The sequence below is a fragment of the Halichoerus grypus genome, chromosome 1 (assembly GCF_964656455.1).
Source record: "Halichoerus grypus chromosome 1, mHalGry1.hap1.1, whole genome shotgun sequence".
Classification (NCBI taxonomy): Eukaryota; Metazoa; Chordata; class Mammalia; order Carnivora; family Phocidae; genus Halichoerus; species Halichoerus grypus.
The window spans coordinates 200660512-200684997 of NC_135712.1; the positions used below are offsets into that span (position 1 = coordinate 200660512).

The window sequence follows — 24486 nt, forward strand, 5'->3', positions numbered from 1 at the left end:
GCCTCGGCGTCTGCCGCTCCCCCTCCCCCCGCCGCCGGGCGCCTCTTCCCTCCCCCCGCGCCCTCCCTGGGCCTCTCCCGCCCCCGCCCCCCCTCTCCCGCGCCGCCTCCGCCACGGGTGTGCGGAGCGGCCGAGCGGAGCCCGCTGCCCCTGCCCCGGGACGTTTCTCTAGAGGCCGCGCCCCGGGTCGCCAGCGGCGGGATGTGAGTGTGGAGGGGACGGGGCCAAGGGAGCTCTGACATCGGGGCCCGGGCACGTAGCCCGGGACGCTGCCGCCGCTCCATTCTCTTCTCCGGGAAGCACACGTTATTTTTTCTGATCGGCCTGCCGGGGCCGGTGAATAGGGGCCCTCAGCCGCGAAGCAGGACCTCTTCACGGGAGGTACCCCGCGCGCCCCCGGCCGCGGCGCTGTGTGTGCGCCCGCGCGACTCCCGCTCGGGCTGGACCCGGGTCCCGGGGGAGGCTGCTGGGCCGCCAGCCCCGCGCCTGGCTCCGCCGCCGCCGCCCTCCCGCCCCGCCCTCGCCTGGACCCCCAGCCTCGGGAACTCCCGAGTGGGTAGGTCCGCGGTGCTCTAGACCCGCCCCCGCCCCTGCCCGCGTCTCGGGGCTCACGTCCCTCTCCCACCCTCCCGAGTCTCTCCCCGGGGTCTCTCAGAGTCTTCGACCCTTCCAGACGCCGGCCCGGCCTCTCCAGCTCCGCCCCGGACTCCACCCCGGGCGGCTGCAGGCCGCAAGACCCGGGGCTCAGCCGGGACCCCCACTCCCGAGGCCCGCCTCCTTCTCCACCCCTTCACACCCCCAAACACTCCTGGCGGGCTCTGGTCCACTGGGGACCCTCAACTTGGGGGATGAGCGGGAGGAGTCTTTGGGGGCAGGGGCGGGGGGAGGCGGGGTTACATGCTCCCGCCCGGGAGGGGACGCTGTAGCGCTAAGAGGAAGGGGTCTCAGACCCCAAGCCTGCCACCTTTCAGTATCACGCAGAGAAGCTGAGATGCTGGGAAGGCCTGGGATGCCTGGAGCGGAGGGCTTTAAGGATGGTCAGGAGGAAGCTAATGTGACCGTTGGGACCCTTGGAGATATTATCTGGACTAAGTGGCAGTCCCTGCTCACCCACTTACCGGTTGTGTATCCTGGGCAGGACGACTTCCTGCTGTCTGGGCCTCAGTTTCCTCATCTGTAAAACGGGGACTTGACCAGCTGATTCAAAGGGCACTTTTAACTTTACTGTTTTAGTGCTGCAGAGGGTGAGTGTCCAGACCCATGGGCTCTGTGGGCTCCCCAGACTCAGCCTGTGGAAATTGAGCTCCTCACAGCCCCCAAACCAGCCCCCCCACCATCTCAGGGATGGCCCCTACCGTCCACGTGAATGGATCTGCAAGCCTAATTCCTAAGGTCACTGCCAGCTCTAGCCAGCTTTCCTGGCAGCCCACCCTTCTCCAGGTCCAAACCCACCCATCTACTGTACTGGATGCACAGCCGTCGTCTTCCTTGTGAGTCTGTGGCCACGCCCTCCTCCGTGCCCCACTACTTTCAAGTTTCTTGTCCTGATGATTAAGGACTATGTTGTTTGAGGCAGTTTCCTCCAAAGGTGACTCTCTCCAACAGGTACTGTCCACTAGACTCCTGGTCTGCTCCCCATGTTCCCGCCCCTGCCCTTGCCTTTGGAGTTTACTCTGCTGGGATCATGCTTCTGTGCCTGGTGTAAAGAACATCCCTCCCTCCTTGTGACCCCATCTCTTCCACTACTGGGGGGGAGGGCTGTGATCTGGGGGCTACCCCCTATGGTGTGTGGGTTACTTCGGAACAGGGACAGAGGCTCAGGTGCCCAGAGTGGGTACCTAAAGAACATCTGTGGTTCTTCAGTGTTATATTTTGATGGTCTCAGTTTTATGTCTCTGTTTCTAAGCCATTCTACTCTGTTTTATGGTTTTATGACTGATCACCCCTGCCCTATGGTGATAGGAAAAGAACATTCATGGAGGGATTGGGACAACTGGGGTAAAACTGGGGACTGATGTAGGGAGTCCTCAGATCTGATACCAGAAAGCTTGAGATTGGGAAACAAACAATATTTGTACTGGGGAGGACCAGAGTGGGCTGTGGGTAGGGCTGCAGAGAGGGGTCCGATGGGCTGTGGGCCCCTTAAGGGTGTTCCTCTCTCCATAAGGCCTGTGCCTCACCCCAGAGGCCCCTGTTGGATATTCCACCACTGTTGGGTGAGGCTGATCCCCTGAGGCACCTTCCGGCCTCTGGTTAAAGTGCCACCATGGGGGTTGGGTGTCACACATTAACCGATAGCACCCCAGTGCCTGGCCGAGCCAGCCTGCCCTCTTTGTCAGGCAAGCCCCAGGGCCCCAGGGGTCACTTTCTGGTCAGTTTCAGGTCAGTTTCAGTGGAGTTTGAAAAGGCCTGGTTGGGGGGGGGACTCCCTTCTCTGATGGGGACCTAGGAGGAAGAGCCAAGGAGATCACTGGAGCTCAGAGCTGGAGCAGGGTCTGGACTCTAGCCCAGTGGCCCTAAACTGGACTCTGCTGCTCTGAGTAGGGCTCCAGCCAAGCCATACAGCCCCTAGGGCCAGGGTGGGCACCAGACTCAAAAAACGAAAGACAGATGCTCAGCTCTCAGCTCTGCAGCCTGGCCTCAATCCCTCAGAAAACCCCTCATCCCATTCTGGGGGCTCTCTGGGAAAATTGGCCTGCAAACCCTCAACAGTTCATCCCCCAACCTTAGCCCCAAAGTCAGTTTGAATCCCCATCTCAACCCTAATCCCAGAGAGAGCTTCCCCCCCAACATGTGGAGTCTTTATCCCAGTCTGACCTCCAACCCCTAGCTGAACCCTGACCCCAGGCTGAGCCTCCACCAAGCCTCAATCCCAGATCTTTCTCTGGTTCCAGGCCCCTCTGGAAGCTTTTCAAGGCAAGGGGCTGGTAGGGGAGGGGATGGCCAGGCCATAAGTGAACCGAGGTGCCACTTTTACAGCCGTTTCGGCTGCTCATAAACACCCCCCACCCGGATGAGTCACTGGAGGCTCCCACAGCAGCTGGTTGGGCAGCCCCCTCCCCTTGCAGCAGGAAGCCTGGTTTTCTCACCTCTCAGGAAGGCAAAGGGAGGCAAGCTGGGGGCACAGGGGGCCGGGGGGCTCTGTCTGAGGCAGGGAGCACTCCGGGGGCGCCTGGAGGTGTGGGCTTCCGGTCACAGACCCCCTGCTGCAGTAATGCTAGAGCCACAGACATCTCCACGCAGCCATGCCTTGTCTGCCCCACAGCACGACACACACACACGCACACACACACACACACACAACGGGGTACCACGGCCTTGCCCCTCCCAGCTGCACTCACGTCCCAGGGTTGCCTTGGACCCCACTCACCTGGAGCCCACAAGGTCTTCCAAGTAGGGTCTGGACACTCAGAGCAGACTCAGGTTGACCACGGAGAGGCCATGGATCCTCCTAGCAGCTTCTGTGGCTCGGACCTAAGCAGGGATGTTGCTGCTAGGGACAGGAAAAGGCTTGAGTGAGAGCTTTCACTTGAAAAGAAAAATTAATTATTTTTTACCAAGCCCCACACCAGCCCAGGACTTTGTCCCAGACCCCTGGTGGGGGAGCAGAGGCAGGTCCAAGGGTACCAGTGTTTGGTGCCCTGAGTGGGGCCCTCCCCTACCGCCATGGGTGTGCCTGCCAGGCGCCCAGGCCAGCTTGGCCCCTCCGGTGTGGGTGTCCCTGCTGCAGTGGTCCTCTCCTGGCCCTGCCAAGCCTGTCTTCAGCTAACTCTCCTTCTATCTGTTCCTGTGTCCCTGTCTGCCCCTCCTGGCCTTTTCCACATCTCAGAAATTTCATGCCTCCATGAGGTATGAACACAGCCCCTGTGAGTGATTTCATTCAAGTTTGGGGCACCTGAAGAAATCAAGTGGAGGCTGAAGGTAGTTCATACCCAGGTCACCAGCAGAACTGAGACCTGAGAAGCCCTCGACTCTCAGTCCCAGGGACTGAGCGTTCCCCGGGCAGGGGACACGTGGGGACACTCATTCCACCCAGTCTTTGTCCTAACCCTGCAGCCCCATAACCACTCTGTATCTGACTCCTTGCCCACTGGAATGTGGGCTCTTGGCATGAAACCAGCCAGTGACAGCCAGGCTCAGGGTCTGCTTATGCAGTTACAGGTCCCAGAGGCAGAGAGTTGTGGACAGGATGACCTGCCTTCCTCTGTTCTGTGGAATGGGCTGGGTCCAGACCCCGAGAGTGAGGACGCAGACAGATGGAGGGGAAGAGGCCCTGCCAGGTCCCGGCCCCTCACCCCCGCACCTGGAGACCCTGGCTGGAGGCTGCCCTTCTGCCTGAGCCCAGCCTGAGCTGGTTTGGGTCTGGAAGTCCCAGGCTCAGCCTGACGAGGTGTAATGATTCACATGGCAGCCGCCGCTCAGCACATTCCAGCTGGAGCCCCTAGTGCCCGGCACGTGAGGCGGCTGGCCCCAAACCAACCCCCAGCAGCTGGGGCATGTTCCTAGGGCCCCCATCCCCGGGGGCGACCCTTCCCCAGGTCTTCCAGGCTCCTGGGGAGGGTACCATACTTTACAGTTTCCAAGGTACTTTCTAGTATGTTCACAGGCTGGAAAGGGAGGCGGAGAGCTTGTCCATCCCTGGCCTCCAGGTGGGGCAGATGACGCTGCTGGCCGGGGGGGCCTGGAGTGAGGCTATGACAAACAAGCATTTATGGGTTCCTGCCCCACTCCCCATGCTGGGCTGCTCCCAGGTGTGCAGCTCCAAGGGGGGCCCTGGGTGGATAGGCCATTCTGTGACCAGCACCCGTGGGGAAGCAGATTTTAGCTTGACAGGTCAGTGGGCAACAGTGTCCAAGGGGAAGAAGCTTCTCTGCCCTCTGTCAAGCTTGTTACTCCCTGACCCTCCACTGGCGCAACGTCTCCCTCTTCTGAGCCCCCACACGCTCCCTTGCTCTTCCCGCTGTTCCTACCCTCACTGGCCAGGGAAGTGGGAGGCTGGGGCTTGTTCTGCCCTGATCTGTGGGGTCCCCTTCCTGCTCATGACCATGGTTTCCTGATCTGTCATTAACAGATGGGCAGTTCAAGGTTTGAAGGGCTCCGTCAACGGCCCAGGCACTCGGGGCTTGGATGCAGCCGTGTGAATCTGAAAACCTGAAGTCCTCTCCCCCTCCACTCCCCCCAAGGGCCCCTGATGGAGGCCCGGCTGTGTTCCTGCAGTGAGCCCCAGCCCAGGGCTCTGAGGGGCTAGTCTGGCCCTCAGCTCCGGGGACAGGAAGTTGTATTTTGGTCCTGGGTCCTGGGGAAGGAGGCAGGGGGAGAATGGCAGCTCAGACCCAGTCGTGTTTACTCGGGCCCGGCCCCCTCTGAGCTCAACAGGCCTATTCATTGGGAGCCCCATAAACCCTTCGGGGCTCCCTGAGGTTCAGAGCGCCTGGACGCCAGGTCTGGCTGCCGCCCCCAGACCTGCTGGGATGGGGGTGGGGTGGGGATGGTCTTAGATGTGCCTCAGTTTCCTGACCTCTCCGTTGTCGGAGTAATGGTTGTTGCCCATGAACGTTGAAGAGTAGTTGAGAAAATCGAGGGCGCTTCATGGCTGTATCCCGTCACACCAGTCTTCTGAGAGCAGGTCCTCAAATCCCATGGCCTTCAAGGCAAGCCTGACACCCCACACCTGGCCTTGGGGTGGGCATGGGTGTGCTCGTCCTCTCCAGCACCCAGCATCCAGCTGTCTTCAGGCTTCCAACTCTGCTTAACCAGAGAGGGTCACGTATCAGGAAGGGAGGCAGCCGTGGTGTGTGTTCAGTGGGAAGAACCACGGCGTGGGCGTCTGAAGCCTACCCAGCTCCCGCGTGACCTTGGAATGGTCCCTTCTTCACTCTAGGCTTACCCACCCCCACTCCACCCCATCCCGGCCCGTGTTGGCTGGGGTTAGTGCGGACATGCTCCCAAACTCCTTGGAGCCCTAGGGTTCCCATGCTGGGCAGCTGAGCTGGGAGCTGGTAGTAGGGAAGGGCAGGAGCAAGCCTTCCCAGCCCAGATGCCTCTTGACAGCGTCCCCACATGCCTGGGCAACCTGGCCAACCTCTTGGGACCCTGGCGGGGGGGCGAGAACGGAGTCTCCTTTCCCAGACGCCTTCCGGGTGGGGTGTGACTTCCCGCTGCAGTGGTTGTAAAATCCCCTGAAGTGGTGGGTCCCTGGGGGTGGGGAGTCTGTGCCTCGGAATACCCCCTCCCAGGCGTGTTTGACACGTGTTTCCGCCTCTCCCAGCATGGGCTCCCGCTGCTGCTATTTATAACTTTTAAGAGCTCCTGCCGACTGCAAAGTTTTCTTAAACTCAAAATATCACCGAGGTCCTGGGCACACGTTCCAGAGGCCGGCCGGGCCCTGCGGTTTGAAGGGACAGGGGGGCCAGGAAGGAAGAGGCAGAGGGAAGGGGGTTAGCTTGGACACTGGGTCCTGGCTGGGGGCTGTGGTGGGGAGATCTAGGGTCGGGGACCCCTAGGTCTTGATACTGGGCCCTGCTTGGATTGGAGGGATGCCCTATGTGGGTGGTCCTCGGTCAGGCTGGGCCATTTGAGGACGGCTGGGCCATCTCTCTGGGCCTCAGTTTCCTCTCATGCCTCAGAGAACACTAGCCACGTGAAGCAATGAGCTGGCAATGACGCTGGGAACATCTCGGGCTGGGACCAGGGCTGTGTCTGTCCAGCTATCCAGCGCCCGGCACGGAGCCTGGCCCAGAGGCGCCGTGGACGTTGGCTGAACTGGCCAGAAAGGGGAAGCACTTGGGGAAGTTTATAAAACTGTGTGTGGGGAGCGATGTCCAGAGAGGGGCAATGGCGTGCCAGAGGTCACCAGGCTCACTCAGACCAAGTACCCAGGTCTTCCCAACACCCAGGTGTTGGCTGTAGAAGAGGCTGAAGGGGCCCGACTGGGGACCTGTAGTCGCCACGTTGGAGGAGGTTCCAGAGATAACAGGAGAGTGGCTATGCATAAATCGGAGACCTCCCCAGAGCTGGAGGGGCCCGGGCAGCTGGTCAGGACCAGGGAGGGCTGCCCGAAGTCATGTAGTTCGCACGTATGCAGCCCCTGCCTGCCCTGGGCCACTGCTCTGTCTCCTCAGGAGCGAGTGAAGCTCAAACCCCAGCCCCGGGGTCAAGCTGGAGGTGACTGGAGCCCAACTCTCAAAGGGGAGACTGAGGCCTGGGAGGCGGGGCGGGGGGCTGCGGGGAGGGTGCACCCCAGTCCTGCAGCACAGGCCAGCGACGCAGCCCCTGTGGGTGCTGTCCTCACAGGGGCGATGGGGGTGGGGAGACTAGCATGTCCTTTCTCTGGACCCCAAGGTCAGGCGCAAGGATCCGGAGGTGGCCGGGGCTCTTGGCAACTGCAATCGATGATTGCTCTCCGCGGTCGCTGACCCCAGACTGCTGCTGCGATTAGAGGACCAGAGGACGGGCTGGGGTGGGAGCGTGTGCGTGGGGGTGGGCTGCAGGAGGGGCCCGCTTATCCGCCCCCCCCACCGCCAGGCCCAGAACTCCTGAAGGCAGGGCCCCTCTTCAGAGCCGCGGGGCTTGCTGTCTGGCCAGGTTCCCGGGGTCAGAGAAAGCCCCCAGCTCCTCCTTGCTTATCTGCAGCCTTGGATGAGCCCTGTGTTCCCGCAGGATTCCAGCTGATTGTTCCCTTATTGACCCGGCTCTGAGCTCCAAGCTCCAGCAGACAACCCAAGCCTTCTGCACGGCCCTGAGACCGGGACTGGGAGCAAAGGTTGGTGCAAGTGCGGGACGGAGGAGACTCAGGCCCAAGCATGCCTCTATGCGGGGCGGAGGGGGGAGACTGTATGCCTTCCGAGCTGACCCAAGACCCCACTCCCTTGTGCAAGTGTGTGCCCTGAGGTCTCTGGAGGGCAAGAGGCTCCAGGAGTCAGTGATGAGATGGGGGACAGATAACTAACCCCAGGACCAGCACCTCATGATCTGCTATCGATGGGGCATGATGCTTTGAGGTCCCCTAACATTCCAACCATCTCTCTAAAGTAGCTTCTCCATTAGCCCTGGCTCCAAAACCTCAGGAAGTGTCCTGCAGCAGAGGGGCTCCGGTCTAGCTGCTGCAGAGAGCTGGGGACCTGGCATTGCCCCTCTCCATGTGCTCTGGCCCCTGCACTTGGGCATCCCGGGGCTGGTTTGAGGGGTCACTCCACAGTCTTGGGCATCTGCGAGTCTCTGAATCTGCCGTGTTCTCCACTTCCCCCCCAACCAGCCCTCAAGGTCACCCTGATGGTGACTTGCCTGTCCCTCAGCCACCCCTCTTTCCCTTTGCCCCCACCCCTGCCTGCTCTGGGGTCCCGGATCTGGGAAAGGAATGGGTCGGGAGACTTCCAGAGAGTCCTTTCCCACGAGAGTCGAGCTCTGACCCCTGTGCTTATCTGGCCAGAGCGTGCCAAGAATAACACAGATGCTAAGGCTTGCGAGCCCCAAACCTGGGGACGCTGACCTCCCCAGGCCCAGCTGCTGTGCTCTGGCCTCTATTTTCCCTCTGTGAACAGGGTCGGGGGTAGCGGATAGCTCTCAAGGGGGCCGGGGAGGAGGCAGTGAAAAGGTCCCAAACACCTGGACACATACATTCACACTCATACTTACGTGTACTCACATAAGCTCCCGGACCTCCACGGACGGGCCTGCTACGGTTCCCTGATTTCTCTGGTCTCTCCTCCTTCCCAGTGCTCCTAATTCCTACCCCGAACTCTTTCTGTACCAGTGAGCTTGGAAGTGTGATGTGCTAGGTGTGTGTGCATGCAAAGGCACGTGAATGTGTGTACATACTCGTGCAAAGGGCACGTGTGCACAAGTGTGTGGATGTGTGTGCACAGGCATGCATACGTGTGTATAAACATCTGTGCAAAGGCATCTATATTGCATGAGGATTTATGTTTAAAGGTGTGTGCATGGGCGTGTGGTTGCTCTTGGTGCAAGCACCCGTAGGCAAAGCCTGTGTGCGCGTGCACACACACACACATACACGTCAGTGTGATTCCTGTTGGCCCCGGTGTTGGTGAAAAGAGACCAGGTGGTGAGGGGAGTGTCCAGGGCCCAATGAGTATCTCCGGACAGACACATAGCAGGAGCAGGTTAGCCTGACTCTGGTATTTCTGAGCGTGTGTGTGTGTGTGTGTGTGCACGCATGCGTGCTGTTTTAGACAGGGTAGGCGGGCAGATATATAAATATCCACACAGACAGGTACTGGAATTGACCCTAACTATTCCTGGCTGGGGGCTTGGGCCATTTTTAATGCAGTTCCACACCCTGGGCCACAGAGGGTGTTTGTGTGGCCACTGGAGGCAAGGACACAGCTGGTGCTGGGTGGAGTGGGGTGGGGACAGCCCTGGGTCTCATGGGGCCACCACAGCAAGGGGACAGGGAGGGAGGCCCTCCTGGGCACCATGGCCTCTTCTGCCATCACCACCATCACCCCCTTGTCACCCTCCTGCCCTCACTTCCACCACTGCCATCCCTGTCCCCTGCCCTGTCCGCATTCCAGCCACTGTCCCCTCTGCGGTGGCTGCCCAGGCCCACCCTCTCTTCCTGCCTCCTGGTCTGGTGCACTTTGGGCTGCTGGAGGGCACGGCTGAATCTGCCTTCTCCTTGGCTCAGAGCTGAGGGTCGCGCGTGCACGCACCTTGTCTGGGGCTCTGGGAGGCGGCATCCTGCCCTGGGGGCTCATTTTGTCTCGGGCTGGCCTCACGACCCTCCCTCCCTGGTCTCTGAATCTGTCCCCATCTCTGTCTCAGTGTCTCATCTCTGCTCGGTCAGGGTCCCGTCTCCAGTTTCCCCATGCGGGCCCGGGCAGGGGGGGCCCGTCCCTCCTCCAGCCAGTGGGGACTGTTTGCCTGAGACAGTTGGTCCATCCAGTCAAACAACCACCCAATTCAGACTCCTCGTCTGACTGACGGGTTTTTTTTTTTTTCCCCTGCTAAATTTACTCTCATTTTTGACTGAATTGGCCATTCAACAGAGGTTGTGTCCACATGCCCCCACCCCGCCCCGTTCCAGTAGATGAAGAGTCTCACAGATGGCCGCCCCCCCAGAGCCAGGAGCCCCCGGACATGCTCACACACACATGTGCTCACAGCCTCGTGGGGCACACGTGAGCACGCGGGGCAGCACACATCTCCACACACGTTCACACCTCCTGCCGTGGTGACAGGGTCCGTGCACCCTCAGACCTATTCTGAGGAAGCCTCGGGGAAATGGGCCCGGGCCAGAGCCCCTGCCCCGCCGCCCGGGCCTGCCACGACCCCTCTCCTCCGAGGCCAGCTCGGCCCCAGCCGCCTTCCTCCACCCTCGGCCGGTCTCGGTGGGGCTTCTGGTCATCCCGGGCTGCCGCTGAGCCCCTGCAAGCCTCAGTAGCAGCTCCCAGACCCTGATCCTAAAAGGGGACTCTTTTTTTTTCTTCCAAGGACAATAAATATTTGCTCTTTGGGAAACTGCTGGTGGGAGTGGACAGGGTTTGGCCCAGTGGCGGGAATGTCCGGGGTAGTTCAGGGAGGCTGCGGGCCATGCTGGGGTGGGCTGGGCGGCCCCTTGCCCCGTTCCCTCGGACCCCTTCCTCAGGCCCTGTTTTCTCCATTCTTTGGCTCAGCACACTGGCACCCCTCTTTCTGTCCCTCCCATCCAAGACCCCTCGACGCCCAAACTCACCCATCGAAAGCCTTTCTGCTCCCGTCACCCTCATCAGCCCCCACCCCTTTCCCACACACTCAGGATGCCTGGCCCCAACTTACAGTCTGACTCTGTGGACTAAATAAGGGGTTCAGTATTCCCAGACACGTTCTCAGTCTACCTCCTTAGACCCTGCCGCGGAGGACAGGGCCAATGCCCGCAAGGCCGGGCCCCTGAGAGCAGAGCGTCCCCCTCAGACGGGGCCCCTGAAGTCAGGGCTACGCCCTCCTTCTGTAGAGGACCAAGCCTGGCCAACAGTGTCCCCCATCCTGTCCTCCCATGAGGCACTGGTCCCTGGAGGCTCCTGCCTGCCCACCCCTCCCTCATGCTCAATTGGGCTCCCAAATATAGCGGCCGTGGCCGCAGCCGGCCAGGACACCACAGCCCCAAGCGTCAGTCCTGGGCAGGGATCAGAGGGGCAGGAGCTGATTATAGGTCCCTGGGCCAAACCCAGGGCTTGCCTGCCAGCCCGCTGGGTCCTGCCACCCCCACCCCAGAACCACAAGGTTGGAGCATCTGGTCCCCGTCAGCACAGTGGGCAGAGGGAGGGGCCTAGGGTTGTATTTGGCCTGCGGAGGACAGAGTTGTCTGTGTGTGGTGTGGGGGTGCTGAGGATGGGCCGGGGCTCCGGGGCAGTGACTGTCGCCTCGCCGCACCCGTGGCCATTGTACAGATGGGGAAACAGAGGCCAGAGGAGCCAGGACCAGCCTGGATCCCAAGAGCATAAGGAGTCTCCTGCCTCCCCCTTGGCCGCTCCTTCCCATCTTTCAAGGCCTGGGGCTGTGCTCCGGGAAGCAGGCCACATCCTGCTGGTGGCACAGCAGCTCTGCTGGGAAGTCCTCCTTGGAGTCAGACTTTCACCCAAGGATCCGGGACCGTGGGATGGTGCAGAAATTCCTCTCCTGCTGGTCCTCGTGGCTGCCTCGTGCCACCTCTGGCCAGAGTGGTTGGGCAGCTCCTGCCCCACTTGGGGCCTCAATGCCCGCATCTGTGCCGCTGGGCGGGGGCTGGGGGCCCTGCACGGGGTCTGTGCTTCTGGGCACCCACCGTGTGGCGGTGGGTTCACATGTGTGTGGATATACATGCGTGCCCTGGTGGGTGAGCTGCCGCCCACGGGCCTGCCCGCGCCTGGACGGGGTCCCCAGGACCTGCTGCACAGCAACACTTGACCTACTTCTAAGGCTCTGGGTCTGGCGCAGGCCGCGTTCTCGACTCCTCCGGGAAGTGTGGGCCTGCATCCCAGCCCAGAGGCCTCGGGCCAGGAGGGGCGGTCTGGGGCGGGCCAGGGCAGCCTGTGGGGCCTGCGGCCAGGGGGACTAGAGCCCGACCCTCCTTCCCTGCCCCTGGCTCCTGGGCCCAAAGAATGGCCAGGCCTTAGCCATCCCTCCCTCCCGTCACCCTCCACCACCCCCTCCACGTGGCCACCATATTTTGAGCTCCCCAAATTGGCTCCGACAGGATGAGGGACATTCCTCATGCCCCTCAGAGGAACACTACCAGGAAGGTCTGCCAAGCACTCACCCCCGCCTTTTGCCAAGATTTTACCCTCCCCCCTTCCCCATCCTTGTCTACATAGAGCCACAGGCAGTGCCATTCTGGAAGGCCAGCAGCCCCTGTCCTGGGTCCTGGGTCCTGGGTCTTGAGTCCTGGATCCAGACTCTGGGTTTAGGGTCCTGGTCCTCCACCTAGGCTCTTGGGTCTGGAGTCTGGATTTAAGTTCTGGGTTTGGCATCCTGGGTTTGAAAGTCTGGGTCCCCGGAGTGCGGTCAGGTTCCAGGTTCTAAGCTGGGGGTTCGGATCCTGAGACCTGAGTCTGGAGTCTGGGTTTGGAGTTCCAGGTTCCAGGTCTGGAGTCTGGGTTCTGGGCTGGGATCCTGGGTTCTGGGGTTTGGGTTTGGATCCAAAGGCTGGTTTCTATCCCTTTTACGCCCCCTGCTGGCTGCTCCTCATGGTCAAGTCGCTGCTGAGACCATGGAGTCACCGGGCCTTTTCAGGCTACTGAGAAGACCCTCAGCCAGGGGGTGGGAGTGGCAGGCAGAGCAGGCCTGGGTTGAGGTGGCAGCAGCTGTTGGCTGCCCTGCTGTCCCAGGGTGCCCCTTGCAATGACCCAGACTCTAGCCGGTCTGCCAGCAACCCCCCCCCGCCCCCAATCTCTCCTGACCCCATGCCATGGATAGCGTTTGGCAATGGGTCCCAGTCCCCCTGTGAGAAATGGGTAAATTGAGATGTTTGGGACATTTGCTCATCCCACACTCATTGAGTGCCTACTGTGAGCTGGGCTCTGCTGGAGACTCTGGGGATATATAGATGCGGGACAGCAAAGACTCCTCCATGCCGGCTGACACTCATGGGAAGGGGGGCATCCACAGGAGAAACAAGATAACAAAGAAACAGGTTCGTTTCAGGGTGCACAGCGATGGAGAGTCAGGGTGAGAGAAAAGGCAGAGGGAACAGGTCCAGGGTCGTCTGAAGAGGCTTCTCAGAGGTGACATATCCCCGAGACCAGGGGGTGACCAGGAGCAAGCCATGGCCAGGGTCCCAGCCAAGGGTATGAGGGGAGGAAACAGCCTATGCAAAGGTATCAGGGCTGGAAATAACCTAGAAGGAGGTCAGTGGGGCCAAGTGTCTTCTGCCTCTATCCATGGGCCCCTCAGAAGTCAGGGCCCACATCTTTCCCAGTATTCTCCTTGGCTGGGGAGATGGGGGGGCGCTCTGGAATGTGGGACTTGCGAGTCTGCGTCAGACTGGGTCACCACTCAGACGTTGGAGTTGGAGGAACCAAAGGGGTAGTAGTATCCCGACCCCTACCCCTCTCCCCAGGCTCTCCAGACCCCTCAGGCCCTGCCTGGATCTTGCCTGCTGGCTGTCATTCCTGAGGGGCACAGAGCTCAGGCTGGGACCTGGGGGAGAGAGGAGAGCCAAGCCTTAGTGTGGCCCACCCTTACCGCCCACTGACCGCCCCTCCCTCTTATAACACCCCGCCCCCTGCTCAGCCCCTGCCTTGCCTCTGGCCTCAACAGCCTAGCCTGCTGGCTGTAGATGGGGCTGACCTCGGCAGAGCCCCTGCTGGGGGCTGGGCGTTAGTTCTAGCTTAAGAGTGCTCCCAGGAGCCCCAACCCCAGCCTCTCCATCTGAGCTCTGGGGAGGGAGTGGAGGATGGCTCTGTGCACCGTGTCCCCACTGCAGGACCGCATCTGCCCTGTGCATGAGGGAAGGGGACCGAGACCCCCTCCCCGCCCCCCAGCCATGCTCCCCCAAGCAGAGGAGGTGGTGCTGTGTGATTCTGACTGGCTGCGTGAGCCTGCCCACCCCATAGCACAGACCTGGCGGCTGAGGCTCAGGAGCCCCACGTCACTCACCTGCCCCGGTTCAGGCTGGTGTTGGGTGGTTTCTGAGGCATGGCAGTTATGTGTGGATGAAAGAAATGAGATCAGAAGTCTGGGTGACCCTGAGTATGTCCTCTACCCTGGGCCTGGGTTTCACCTACGACGAATGAAAGGGGATTGGGTAATGCCTTGGCTGGGCCTGTGGGTGGCCGGAGTCCCCATGAGGGCCAGGGGGCCTGGGCAATGGGGCTGCCCAGAGGCCTCTCTCTGTGTGTCCCCCTCTGGCTGTGTTCTCTTGTGGTATTTCTGGCTCGTCTCTGTGGACCCTCCCCCCACCCCTTTTTTTCTCAATACTCTTGCCAAACATCTGGAAGGAAAGTGAAAAACTTGCCTCCCCCCAGCACCGGATGTTGTCAGATTTCCAGATGTGGGGTGTTCTGCCCTCCAGATGAGGGGAGGAATGTCCTGTGTTTCAGCTAGGAGGGGGCCGGAGCCCATCCCTCGACTGCTGTCCCCCTCTCCATGAGGAGGAGTGATAAGATCAGAGAGACCTGGGCTCAGCAGGAAGACAGTGCGGGGACTCCAGGTAGAGTCCCCCTCCCCCCATAAATCCTGCCTCAGGCTCTGGCCCCAGCCCCTCTCCACACCCAGGAATTCCTCCCAGGGCCTGGAGAGGGGGGGCATTGCCTCTGAAGTTTCTATCAAAGGCTCCAGGCACTTAAAAATAACAAGGAGCACCTCCTTCCCACCCCCGGCACAGACGCCCAGGAGAGGAAGGGAGCCCAATGTGCTTGCAAGATGTCCTTACTCTCAGAAGTAAGGACGTTTGCCCAGAGGGGCCTCATGCCACCTCAGCCTTCCCACCTCCCTGACTTTCCCAAATGGTGGCCTGGCCAGGCTGCCCTTGGTCACTGCCATCTGCTGAGGGCTGGGCAATGGGGTGGGCACCAGGGGGCAAACCTCGCTCAGCTCCCTGAGGTCCCTCAGAGACGCAGACCCTCCCCCAGCCCCCCCCCCCCGAAAAGGACCAGCAGGGGCAAGCGTGGGTCCGTGGGACACAGACAAGGAGCTTCCAGGGAGAGGGGGTTGAGGGGCCTGGAATGCGCCAAGCAGAGGAGGGGCAGGGGGTACGGGGGTCTGGCGAGGGCCGGCCCCGAGCTGTGTGGGTAAAGTGGGCCACAGGCCGGTGCAGGGAAGAGAGGAGATAGGAAGTGGGGTGAAATGGAGGAGCTAGGGGCAGGGCCAGCCGGTGCAGGTGAAGGGGGCTGTGGGGGCCGCTAGGCTGCCCGCCTGGGCTGGGTGGCTGTGCCCTCGGGGGAGTGGGACCCATTCCATTGCCCCTGGCGGTGTTTCTGGGGCCCCTCAGGCTGGGGCTGCAGCTGCCTGCGAGCCGTGACCAGACCCTCACACACAGATACATATAAACACCCAGCCGCAGACACACGGAAACGGCACTCACAGACACACGCACGGAGACACACACAGACACGTGCGTATAAACACCCAGCCGCAGACCCGCCGAGCCGACACACAGACAGGCACGGGCCGTCGCCCCCAGACACACAGATGAAGCACACAAGGACCCCCCCAAATGTGAAGACACCTAGACAATACGCTGATACACACAGATGCTCCCGCCGTAGATAAACAGACACACGCAGAGTCCCCCTCCCCTGCCGTGGACCCAGACACGTGGGAATTCGATGCACAGCCGGGAAGTTTAACTCAGGAGGTGCCCTTGGGTAGTCACAGTCCTGGCGCACCCCAGCACACGCTTGGCCCAGCCTCTGGTCCTGTTCAATTTAGCACCTGCTGAGGGTTGCCGAGCCTATGCGTGCGTGTGCATTGGAGGGTGAGTGTGCGTTGAGCAGTGGCCTCAGTCCTCTGCTCCCCCTCCCCCTCCCCAACAGGTGATTGGGAGGAATGAGAGCCCTCCCTCTCCCCCCCCATTCCTGAGCCTGAACAATGCCCTCCCCGGGCCCCAAAATAGCCCCTGAGCTTAGCCAATGTCCTTTTATGGCCCTGTCCCTATTGTGCACTGCGGGGGTGGGGCTGGGGTCAGGAGGTGTCCGGACAGGATAAAGGCCAGGCCCCGGAGCCTCACCTACCCTGCTCTCTGCTTCCCTCTGTCCCTGTCCCTCTCCGTGCTTACAGCTTCCATGGCCCCCAAAAAGCCAGACCCCAAGAAGGACGACAAGGCAGCCTCCAAGGCAGCTCCCGCTCCCGCTCCGGCGCCTGCACCTCCGCCCGCGCCCGAGCCCCCCAAGGAACCTGAGTTTGATGCCTCCAAAATCAAGGTGGGTGTGGGGGCTGGGCTTCAGCAGGAAAGACAGGGCAGGTAAGTGGATCCTGGAGTGGACCTACCCAGAAAGCGAGGGCTGGGCTGAGGTTGGAAGCGTCTGTGCAGAGGTCAGACAAGCCCCCGGGAGGGGGGGGGGCTTCAGGCATCAGGAGGGCTGCAGCAGGAGGGCTGGTGGTCAGACATCAGGCAGGACTCCCCCAGGGCTACTGAAGGGAAAGTCTTTGGATGGTTTTGGAAACTGTCCCTTGCCCTTCTGCCTGGACCTCACATTCTTGGGGAATCCTGGAGCCTCCCGGACCCCAACCCCTGCAGCCAGATAGAGATCTTCCTTGTTCCGCTGTGGGGTGTCACGTCCATGCCAAGCCCCCCGGGGTGGCCAGGGTGGGGGGCATGGGGAAGTGAGGCCCCTGCCCAGGCTAGGTCACACTCACCCCCTACCAGGGCAGCCGAGCCCCAGAGCTGGTTGGGCCCTCAGCTTTTAGGTAGGGAAACTGAGGCACAGGCTGAGTAGTTCACTCAGGAAATTGGTCTTGGGGCTGTGACCATTGGACCCAGAGCCCGTCCCCACTTAGGAAGTCTTTCTCCGAGCCTAAACTTGGAGGAAGAGCCATGACTCCCGTGACATTTGCAGAGTGGCACGCACCGTGTGTCCTGCCTGCTCCCTGTTCTTGGCTGGCCACCAGTCACTGCTGTCCTGGCTGCGGGCTGAGGGGCCCTGTGGAGCCCTCCCAGCTCCTCACGGCTCCTGCCTGTCCAGCCAGACCTGCAGCCCGACTGCACAGAACTATCTTTGTGATCCCTTCCTGGGGGGGGCCTACCTTGTCCCTCAAGACATGAGTTCCAATCCCAGATTTGCTCCATCCTGTTCCCTGCTCTGGGTCGTGGCTTCCTCAGATGTGACATGGGACAAGAAGCCCTCCTTGCAGGCTCCTGGGAACTGTTCAGGGAAAGTGGTCCCTGGAGTTGGCTCTCTGAGCCCCCAACCACCCCCAGGGTCTAAGCTTGTGTCCCGCGGGCCCCCTGGCGGCCTGGTTCAGTCTCACTGGCTGACAGACTCCCCTGTGAGGGGAGGGCACAGTGAAGCCCGTCATGTGTCCCCCTGGCTCTCCCCGTCGGGCTGGCCAGTGAAAGGCAGGAGGCTTTGCCAGGAGGCTCAGGAGTCTAATCTCAGCAGGCTTCCTGGTGGTGAGAGAGCTCTCAGGGGCCAGGAGCAACAACTTGTTCTTCCAACATGGGGTTGAGTCCCAGAGCCAAAAGGGACGAGCATGGCAAGGTGGCCGGGCAGGATATCCCTCTGCACCGAGGTGTGCCCTGGAGGTTGGTGGGGCTCCCAGGGAGTGGCAGTGGGAGACGTGCCAGGCATGCCCTCTCTCCCAAGCTCCTTTCCGTCCTGCGACCTTGACCTTGGGGCGAGTGACTGCAGTGATAAAAATAGACCTGGTATCCGGTGAGGAGGGGGAAACCGGGTCCCGGGAGGCCTCCTGACCTCAGGTGGCTCTCTGATGTGGCCTCAGTGAACACTCACCACCACCACCGTGTCCCCAGGCTGTGCTGGTGTGGGGGCTGCCCGGGGCTTGTGGGTGGGGTGTGTAAGACCCAGGTGTAGGCAGGGCCATGTGAGTGACAGCGCCCAGCCTTGAGGTCTCTGTGAGGGGCAAGCATGTGTAAACACTTGCAGACACACATGTGTGTGAACACCCACAGGTACATCTTACACACGTACACACACAGGCGCGCGTGCGTGCACACGCACACACTCCTATGGATATGCTCTCATGCTGACAGAAACCCACGCTCACTCATGTGGACAGCCTTGCCCACCGAGCCCCAGGCCCGCTGGGGGGTGGCAAAGCCAGCCTGGTCAGATCTGCTGGCTTCAGACACATCCATCCAGGACCAAGGGCATCAGGTGGGCTACCCTGGGCTGGGGACTCAGGGCACCAGGCCAGCCTTCTCGCCCTTCCCCAGATGTGGCCCACCAGCCATCAGGGTCTGGGCACACGCGGACCCAAGGCCCTCAGCTCGCACAGGCCGGGAGGGGTGAGGAGGCAGGAAGGTGCCAAGGTAGATGGCAGGAGGTCATGGGGGCAGAAGCTGGGATGCTGGCAGGGGGAGATTGCCAGCCTCCTGGCAAAGCCTCCTGGCTTTCACTGGCCGGCCCGATGGGGAGAGCCAGGGGGACACATGGGGCAGCCAAGAGGTTGAGGCCTGGGCTGTGCCCATGGAGCGTGCAGGTGGAGATCTGGCCCCACCCTCTGAGCCGGGCACTCAGAATCTTTGCGGTCTCCTTTCAGATCGAGTTTACACCGGAGCAGATTGAAGGTAAGTGAGGATCTTGAGCCCAGGGGCTGCAGGGTTGGACCCGGGGCCCCCAGTCTGAGAGTCTGGCCAGTGTGGGGTGAGTGGGGCGGACTCTGGGAGTGTCCACAGTTCACACCCTTTCCCGGCAGAGTTCAAGGAAGCCTTCATGCTGTTTGACCGCACGCCCAAGTGTGAGATGAAGATCACGTACGGGCAGTGCGGGGACGTCCTGCGGGCGCTGGGCCAGAACCCTACACAGGCCGAGGTGCTCCGTGTCCTAGGGAGACCAAAGCAGGAAGGTTGGTATGCGTTCGTGCATAAAGACGCAGGTCTCAGGACTTGCTGAGACGGTAACAAGCAGTGAGTTTGCGGAACTATCCCGCCCCATGCTCATTCGCCACCCAGCCTCAGTGGCCACCTCCTGGTCTCCGCTGCGTCTCTCTGGCGTTCAGGGCCAGACTCCCTCGCCACTTCTGCCACAAGAGGGTTGCCAGCTTTGCTCCAGGGAGGCGTGGGACCCAGGCCCCCTCCACAGGTTGCAAAGTCCCAGGGAAGGTCTCTGATTGGCCCCACTGCTCCTGAGCAATCCCCGGTGGTGGTGAGGGTAGGGTCTATAAGAAAACCAGCAGCAAACTGTCCCTGTGAACAGCAAACGATTACGTAAATGATGCATGTCTCGCTTGACCGTAGAGTGCCCTTGATGGGGATGTGGTTTGTAAATGGCCAGCTGGTGTAGTGTGCTTTGGGACTGTGTGAGGGCAGTAGCTCTGTACTCTGCCGCCCCGGGGGGAAAGCTGTGCCCGTCCTGCCCCTCAGAGTGGCCGTACCTCCCCAGAGCTCAACACCAAGATGATGGACTTCGACACCTTCCTGCCCATGCTCCAGCACATCTCCAAGAACAAGGACACGGGCACCTATGAGGACTTTGTGGAGGGGCTGCGGGTCTTCGACAAGGAGGGCAACGGCACGGTCATGGGTGCCGAGCTTCGCCACGTGCTGGCCACGCTAGGTGAGGGTCCCCTTCTCCTCACCCCCACTCCTCCTTTGGGGGGGCATCCTGGGTAAGACCCCTCTGTCACCCCCTGAGCCCGTATCTGATCTGTGAAAAGGACAGAGTGACACAGTCAAGGGGCCTCCATGGCAGGTGACAGAGATGTGGGGAGTTTAGAAGTTTAGGTAGGGACAAAGAAAGTGTGTTGGTGCAGCTCACGGAAACGAAGGGGGATGAGGACAGCTCTGGGGACAGGATCGGGGGGCGGGGGGCAGTGTGGTGCATCCAGCAGGACCGGTTCAGTCCTGGTGTTCATGGTCTCAAGGTCAGATTCCAGGGACAGAGCAACGAAGTGGCCCAGTAGGTAAGGGGCCTGCCTCTTGAGCATCCTGACCCCATCATCTGGCTGACTGACCCCCTTCTCAAAGGAGATTTTCGTACAGAAATGTTTATTGAGCACCTACTATATCTGCTCAAAGCAACTTTTCCCTGCACCAGACATTAACTGAACTCCTACTGTGTGTCTGGCCCTGGGCTGGTCTCTGGGGTTTTGTGTGTGTGTGGCTGAGGGTAGGAGGTCACCCCCCATTCCAGTGGGGGCACCAGTGCAGCACGCAATACCCAGAGGCAGGAAAGTGGCAGACTTGTCTGGAGAACAGAGTTGTTGTCTCCTTGTCTCCTCCACCATCATCCCCCAAGGCCCTCAGCTCCGCCCCATGGGTCCTTCCTCTAGCCTCAAAAGGCTGCCCCGAGGGACTGCTTCCAGGGACATGGCGGGCCTGGCCTCCTCTTGATGGAAGGGGTCCCCAGCAGCCTGCCGAGAAAAGGGGACAGTGTGTGCTGGGGACTTGAATGCCAAGCTGGTACTGTTATGGACAGAGCCCAGGCTCGGAGGGTGCACCAGTCCTGCACCCCAGGTCCCCCCCTTTTTGACTTGTCATTGATTCTCCTGGTCTCAGAAATGGGGGTGATGGCCAAGGCCTTGTGAGCTGGGATGGCTGTGCCAAAGTGAGGTGTGGGAGTACTAGGGAGGCATCCCACCGTCCAGAGGGGCTCTGTGCTCCCCCCCCCGACTTCATACCCTTCCCGCGGTGCTGACTCAGTCTCCCGGGCCAGGTGAGAGGCTGACAGAAGATGAGGTGGAGAAACTGATGGCGGGGCAGGAAGACTCCAATGGGTGCATCAACTATGAAGGTGCGATTGCTCGGCAAGCGGGGGGCTGGGGGGGGTACTGGGACCCTGGGCTCCTGCCCGTGGCCTCCCGCTGCTCAACCCTGCCACTCGCTCTGCCCTACTTTGCAGCCTTTGTGAAGCACATCATGGCCGGCTGAACCTCTCGTCCCAGGTGAGACCTCCACTCCTTTCCAAACCTGCTGCCACCTTTGCAGCCTCCGCCGACCTCAGCTGTTGTCCCCTCACGCCCCAGCTTCCAGATCCCGCATTGCCACCTCCCCATCTCCACTGACTCCAGCTCTCAGCTGACGCCCCACTGTCTCGCCCCATCCCATCCACTGTAACCCGTGCCCACCTTTACTCTCAGGGAGAGCCCATGCTGGGGATGGTTCATCTCCCACTCATGGTGCTGACGCCAGCCACCTGGAGTTGCGGGGAGGAGGGGAGCGCATCGAGACCCTTACAGCAGCCCCCTCCACCGGCCCTGCAGATCTCTGGGTGCCTGTCATCTCCCCCTATGAGCTGTGCATCTCTGTCCTCATCCCTTGGGCCTCACGAATAAATGGCATCTTTCCTTCCTTTTTCCTTCCTTCTTTCTTTCCCTCCTTCCTTCCTCCCTTCCTTCCTTCCTTCTTCCTTCCTTCCTTCCTCCCTTCCTTCCTTCCTTCCTTCCTTCCTTCCTTCCTTCCTTCCTCCCTTCCTTCCTTCCTTCCCTTCCCTCTCTCCTTCCTTCTTTCCCCTCTGTGGCCCTTTGGTTGATTTCTGTAAAATCTATGAGCCCCACCTGGTGAGCCCTGGACAAAATGAGGGGAGTCATGCTGAAATCCTGCCTCCTTGCTCCCCCTCAAAACTATCCCAAACCCTCTGAGCCTGCCCACCAGGACACTGGGGTAAGAGCAGGGCTGAGCTGGAAGAGGGCTGGGTGCCCCTCCCTTGCTCTTGTCCTCCCCTTCTCCCTTCAGGTGGTGGCACCACCAGCAATCAGGGATCCATGGGGCATTGGCCCAAGGCTGCCCATGTCACAGGTGGGGAAACTGAGGCCCAGAGCAGAGAATGGCCTTACCTGAGTCACTCTGGGAATGAATGGCAGGGTGGGAGCTAACTTTGTCCCCAGGCTGTCAGAATTGAAGGGGCCTTAGACTCCCGACTGGCTCAGATGGGGAAACTGAGGCACTGTGCCTGTGGGGTGGCTGTAGGCCAGAGGAAGAGGCTTTACTGGGGCAGGATCCGGGGTCCCCAGTGGGTTCCCTAGCCCCGGACTTCTCAGCAGAAAAGTGTGCAGTCCCTGCAATGACAGAAGGAGGTACATACACCTCCCGCAAATCCCTGCCCCATTGCCCACACTCTGCTCGCTGCGGGGGTGGGGGGGGAGGCCCTCCCCTCCCCTTGGAGCCCAGTGGGGAGAGTGAGAGGGGCTTCCTGGAGGAGGTGACCCACCATGCAGAGAAGCTGTGGGCCCTAGGGACAGGGGGTGTGGGGGAGATCAAGGGCTCAGAATGGGGAGTGGGCCACACAGGGTAGAAATCGGCCTGCAGGCCGAGAGGACCCAGGTCAGGGCAGCTCCATCAGGGTGCACGCGAGCGCGTCTGCGTGGGAGGGGAGCCTGTGTGAGTGGGTTTGAAGATGAGCACAGCTCGGGCTGCCTGTGGGCATTGGCGTGGTGTGGGGGCCTGCCCGGGAGCGTGTCGGGATCGTGAGTGTGAGAGCGTGTGGGGGGCGTGTGCTAGCACTGTGTGTGAGGTTGTAGACGCCAGGGGTGTGAGTGTCTCTGCAGGAGGCTGTCTCATCTTCCTCTCATTGTCTCTGAGTCTCTGGGGCACTGACTGAGTGCCAGGCCCTGTCCTAGCCCTGCGAACCCCGGAGTGGTTCAAAACCTCTGCCCTCACGGAGCTCACAAAGACCTGACAAATCACCACCCATACAGCGTGTCAGCAAGCGATAAAGGCTGAGGAGGGACCCAAGTAGGGGAGAGGCCGGGCGTGCGCGTGTGTGTAAGAGCTGGGAGGGGCTGACATGTTAAATCAGGAGGCCAGGGATGATCGGAGAAGGTAATAGTCAGGCAAAAGACTTAAAAAAAGAGGAGGTAATACCCAGAATATATAAAGGACTCCTGCAAGTCTACAGCAAAATAATAGACAATCCAATTCAAAAACGGGCAGAAGACTTGAATAGACATTTCTCCAAAGCAGATCTACAAATGGCCAATTAGCATGTGTGTAGATGTTCGATATCACTAGTTAGGGCAATGCAAATCCAAAGCGCCAGGAGATCCCACTTCACACCCAATTAGGAGGGCTTTTATTCAAGAAACAGGGAGTAACAAGGGTTGTGAGAATGTGGAGAAATCGGAGCCCGTGAGTGCTGTCGGTGGGAACGCAAAACGGGGCAGCCACCAAAAATGGTGCGGAAAACGCTATGGAGGGTTGTCACAAAATTTAAAACACGTTCCCATACGATCCAGCAATTCCATTTCTGAGTACCTTCCCAAAAGAATTGAAAGCAGGGACAGAGAGATACTCATAACCCCCTGTTGATAGAGCCCCAGGGTGGAAAAAGCCAAGTGCGCATCGACAGATAAATGGATAAACAAAATGTGTTCTATACAACGGCCCATTCTCCAGCCCCGAGGAAGGAAGGACATTCTGACACTTGCTACAACATGGATGGACTTTGAGGATATTATGCCAAGTGAAATAGGCCAGACCCAGATGATACAGTGTGACTCCACTTAAAGGAGGTACCTTGGGTCATCGAATTCATAGAGGCAGAAAGTAGAATGGTGGTGGTAGGGGGCTGGGGGGCAGGGGCGAGTGGGGAGCTGTTAAATCGGAGAAATAAGCAAGAGACGAGAGATGGAGTGTCTTAGCTGCGCTTCCCCAGAAGCAGAGCTGAGACTGAGCTGGAATGCAAGTCGTCTCCCCAGGAGGTGACCCCAGGGAGCATGGGAGAGCCACTGGAAGGGAAGGAAGTCTCCACAGGGGCCCGGGAGCAGAGATCACTGTGGACAGGGGGGCCTGGCCCCGTTGGGTACCTCCAGGAGACTTGTCCTGCTGAGGGGTGAGGAAACCAGACTCTCCAGCTCCTCAGGTCTTCACCGGTTGGGGCAGGGCCTCCTAGGCAGGCTGGAACGTTCGTTCGTATGGGGCACTTCAGCATCTGCTCTAGGCATCTGGGTGGGCATCGAGGGAAGACATTCCTTCTGGGGGCACAAAGGCCGTTGAGATGGGGGCAGACAGCGCCATGGGGAGGTGGCAGGGCCTGAGTCCCAGAGGTGACCGAGGGCCTGTGGCCACGGCAAGGGCTTTGGCATGTGCTGGGGAGAGACTCTATCGGCATCACTCTGGCCGCCAGGTGGAGGGAGAGTAGACTGGTGGGCACGAGCAGAAGCAGGGGGACGAGGCAGGAAGGTGCGGGAGAGAGAAGCAGATGCGTGCTTGGCCCAGTGGAGATGAGAAGCGGTCAGATTGCAAGTCCCTTTGAAACCAGTCTTAGCAACATCTTGGGCCGATTTTGAGGCTTTCGAGGCCGTCTGGTTCCTTTCCTTGTCTCCACACAGTCCACTCCAGCCCCAGATACCCTTCGGGGCGGCAGGTGAGGGACTGCAGGGTCTGCTCGTTATGGTGCAGAGTCCCGCTGGCTGGTTGGGCAGGGAACAGAGGCACGTGTGGCCTTGCTGTGG

General features: G+C 60.5%; 1 protein-coding gene across 2 annotated transcripts; it reads left to right on the top strand.

The window, feature by feature from the left end:
- Nucleotides 1-16117: 16117 nt before the first annotated feature.
- Nucleotides 16118-21385, top strand: MYL3 (myosin light chain 3). 2 transcript variants are annotated; one of them, XM_036107690.2, is made up of 7 exons: nucleotides 16118-16337; nucleotides 18637-18664; nucleotides 18793-18942; nucleotides 19479-19652; nucleotides 20751-20828; nucleotides 20937-20979; nucleotides 21175-21385. In XM_036107690.2, the coding sequence occupies exons 1-6, from the start codon at nucleotides 16200-16202 to the stop codon at nucleotides 20963-20965; spliced, it is 597 nt and encodes a 198-aa protein (XP_035963583.2). In that variant the 5' UTR covers nucleotides 16118-16199; the 3' UTR covers nucleotides 20966-20979; nucleotides 21175-21385. The 2 variants fall into 2 exon arrangements, with proteins under 2 accessions (XP_035963583.2, XP_035963582.2); XM_036107689.2 differs by having other exon boundaries at nucleotides 20937-21385.
- Nucleotides 21386-24486: the final 3101 nt, after the last annotated feature.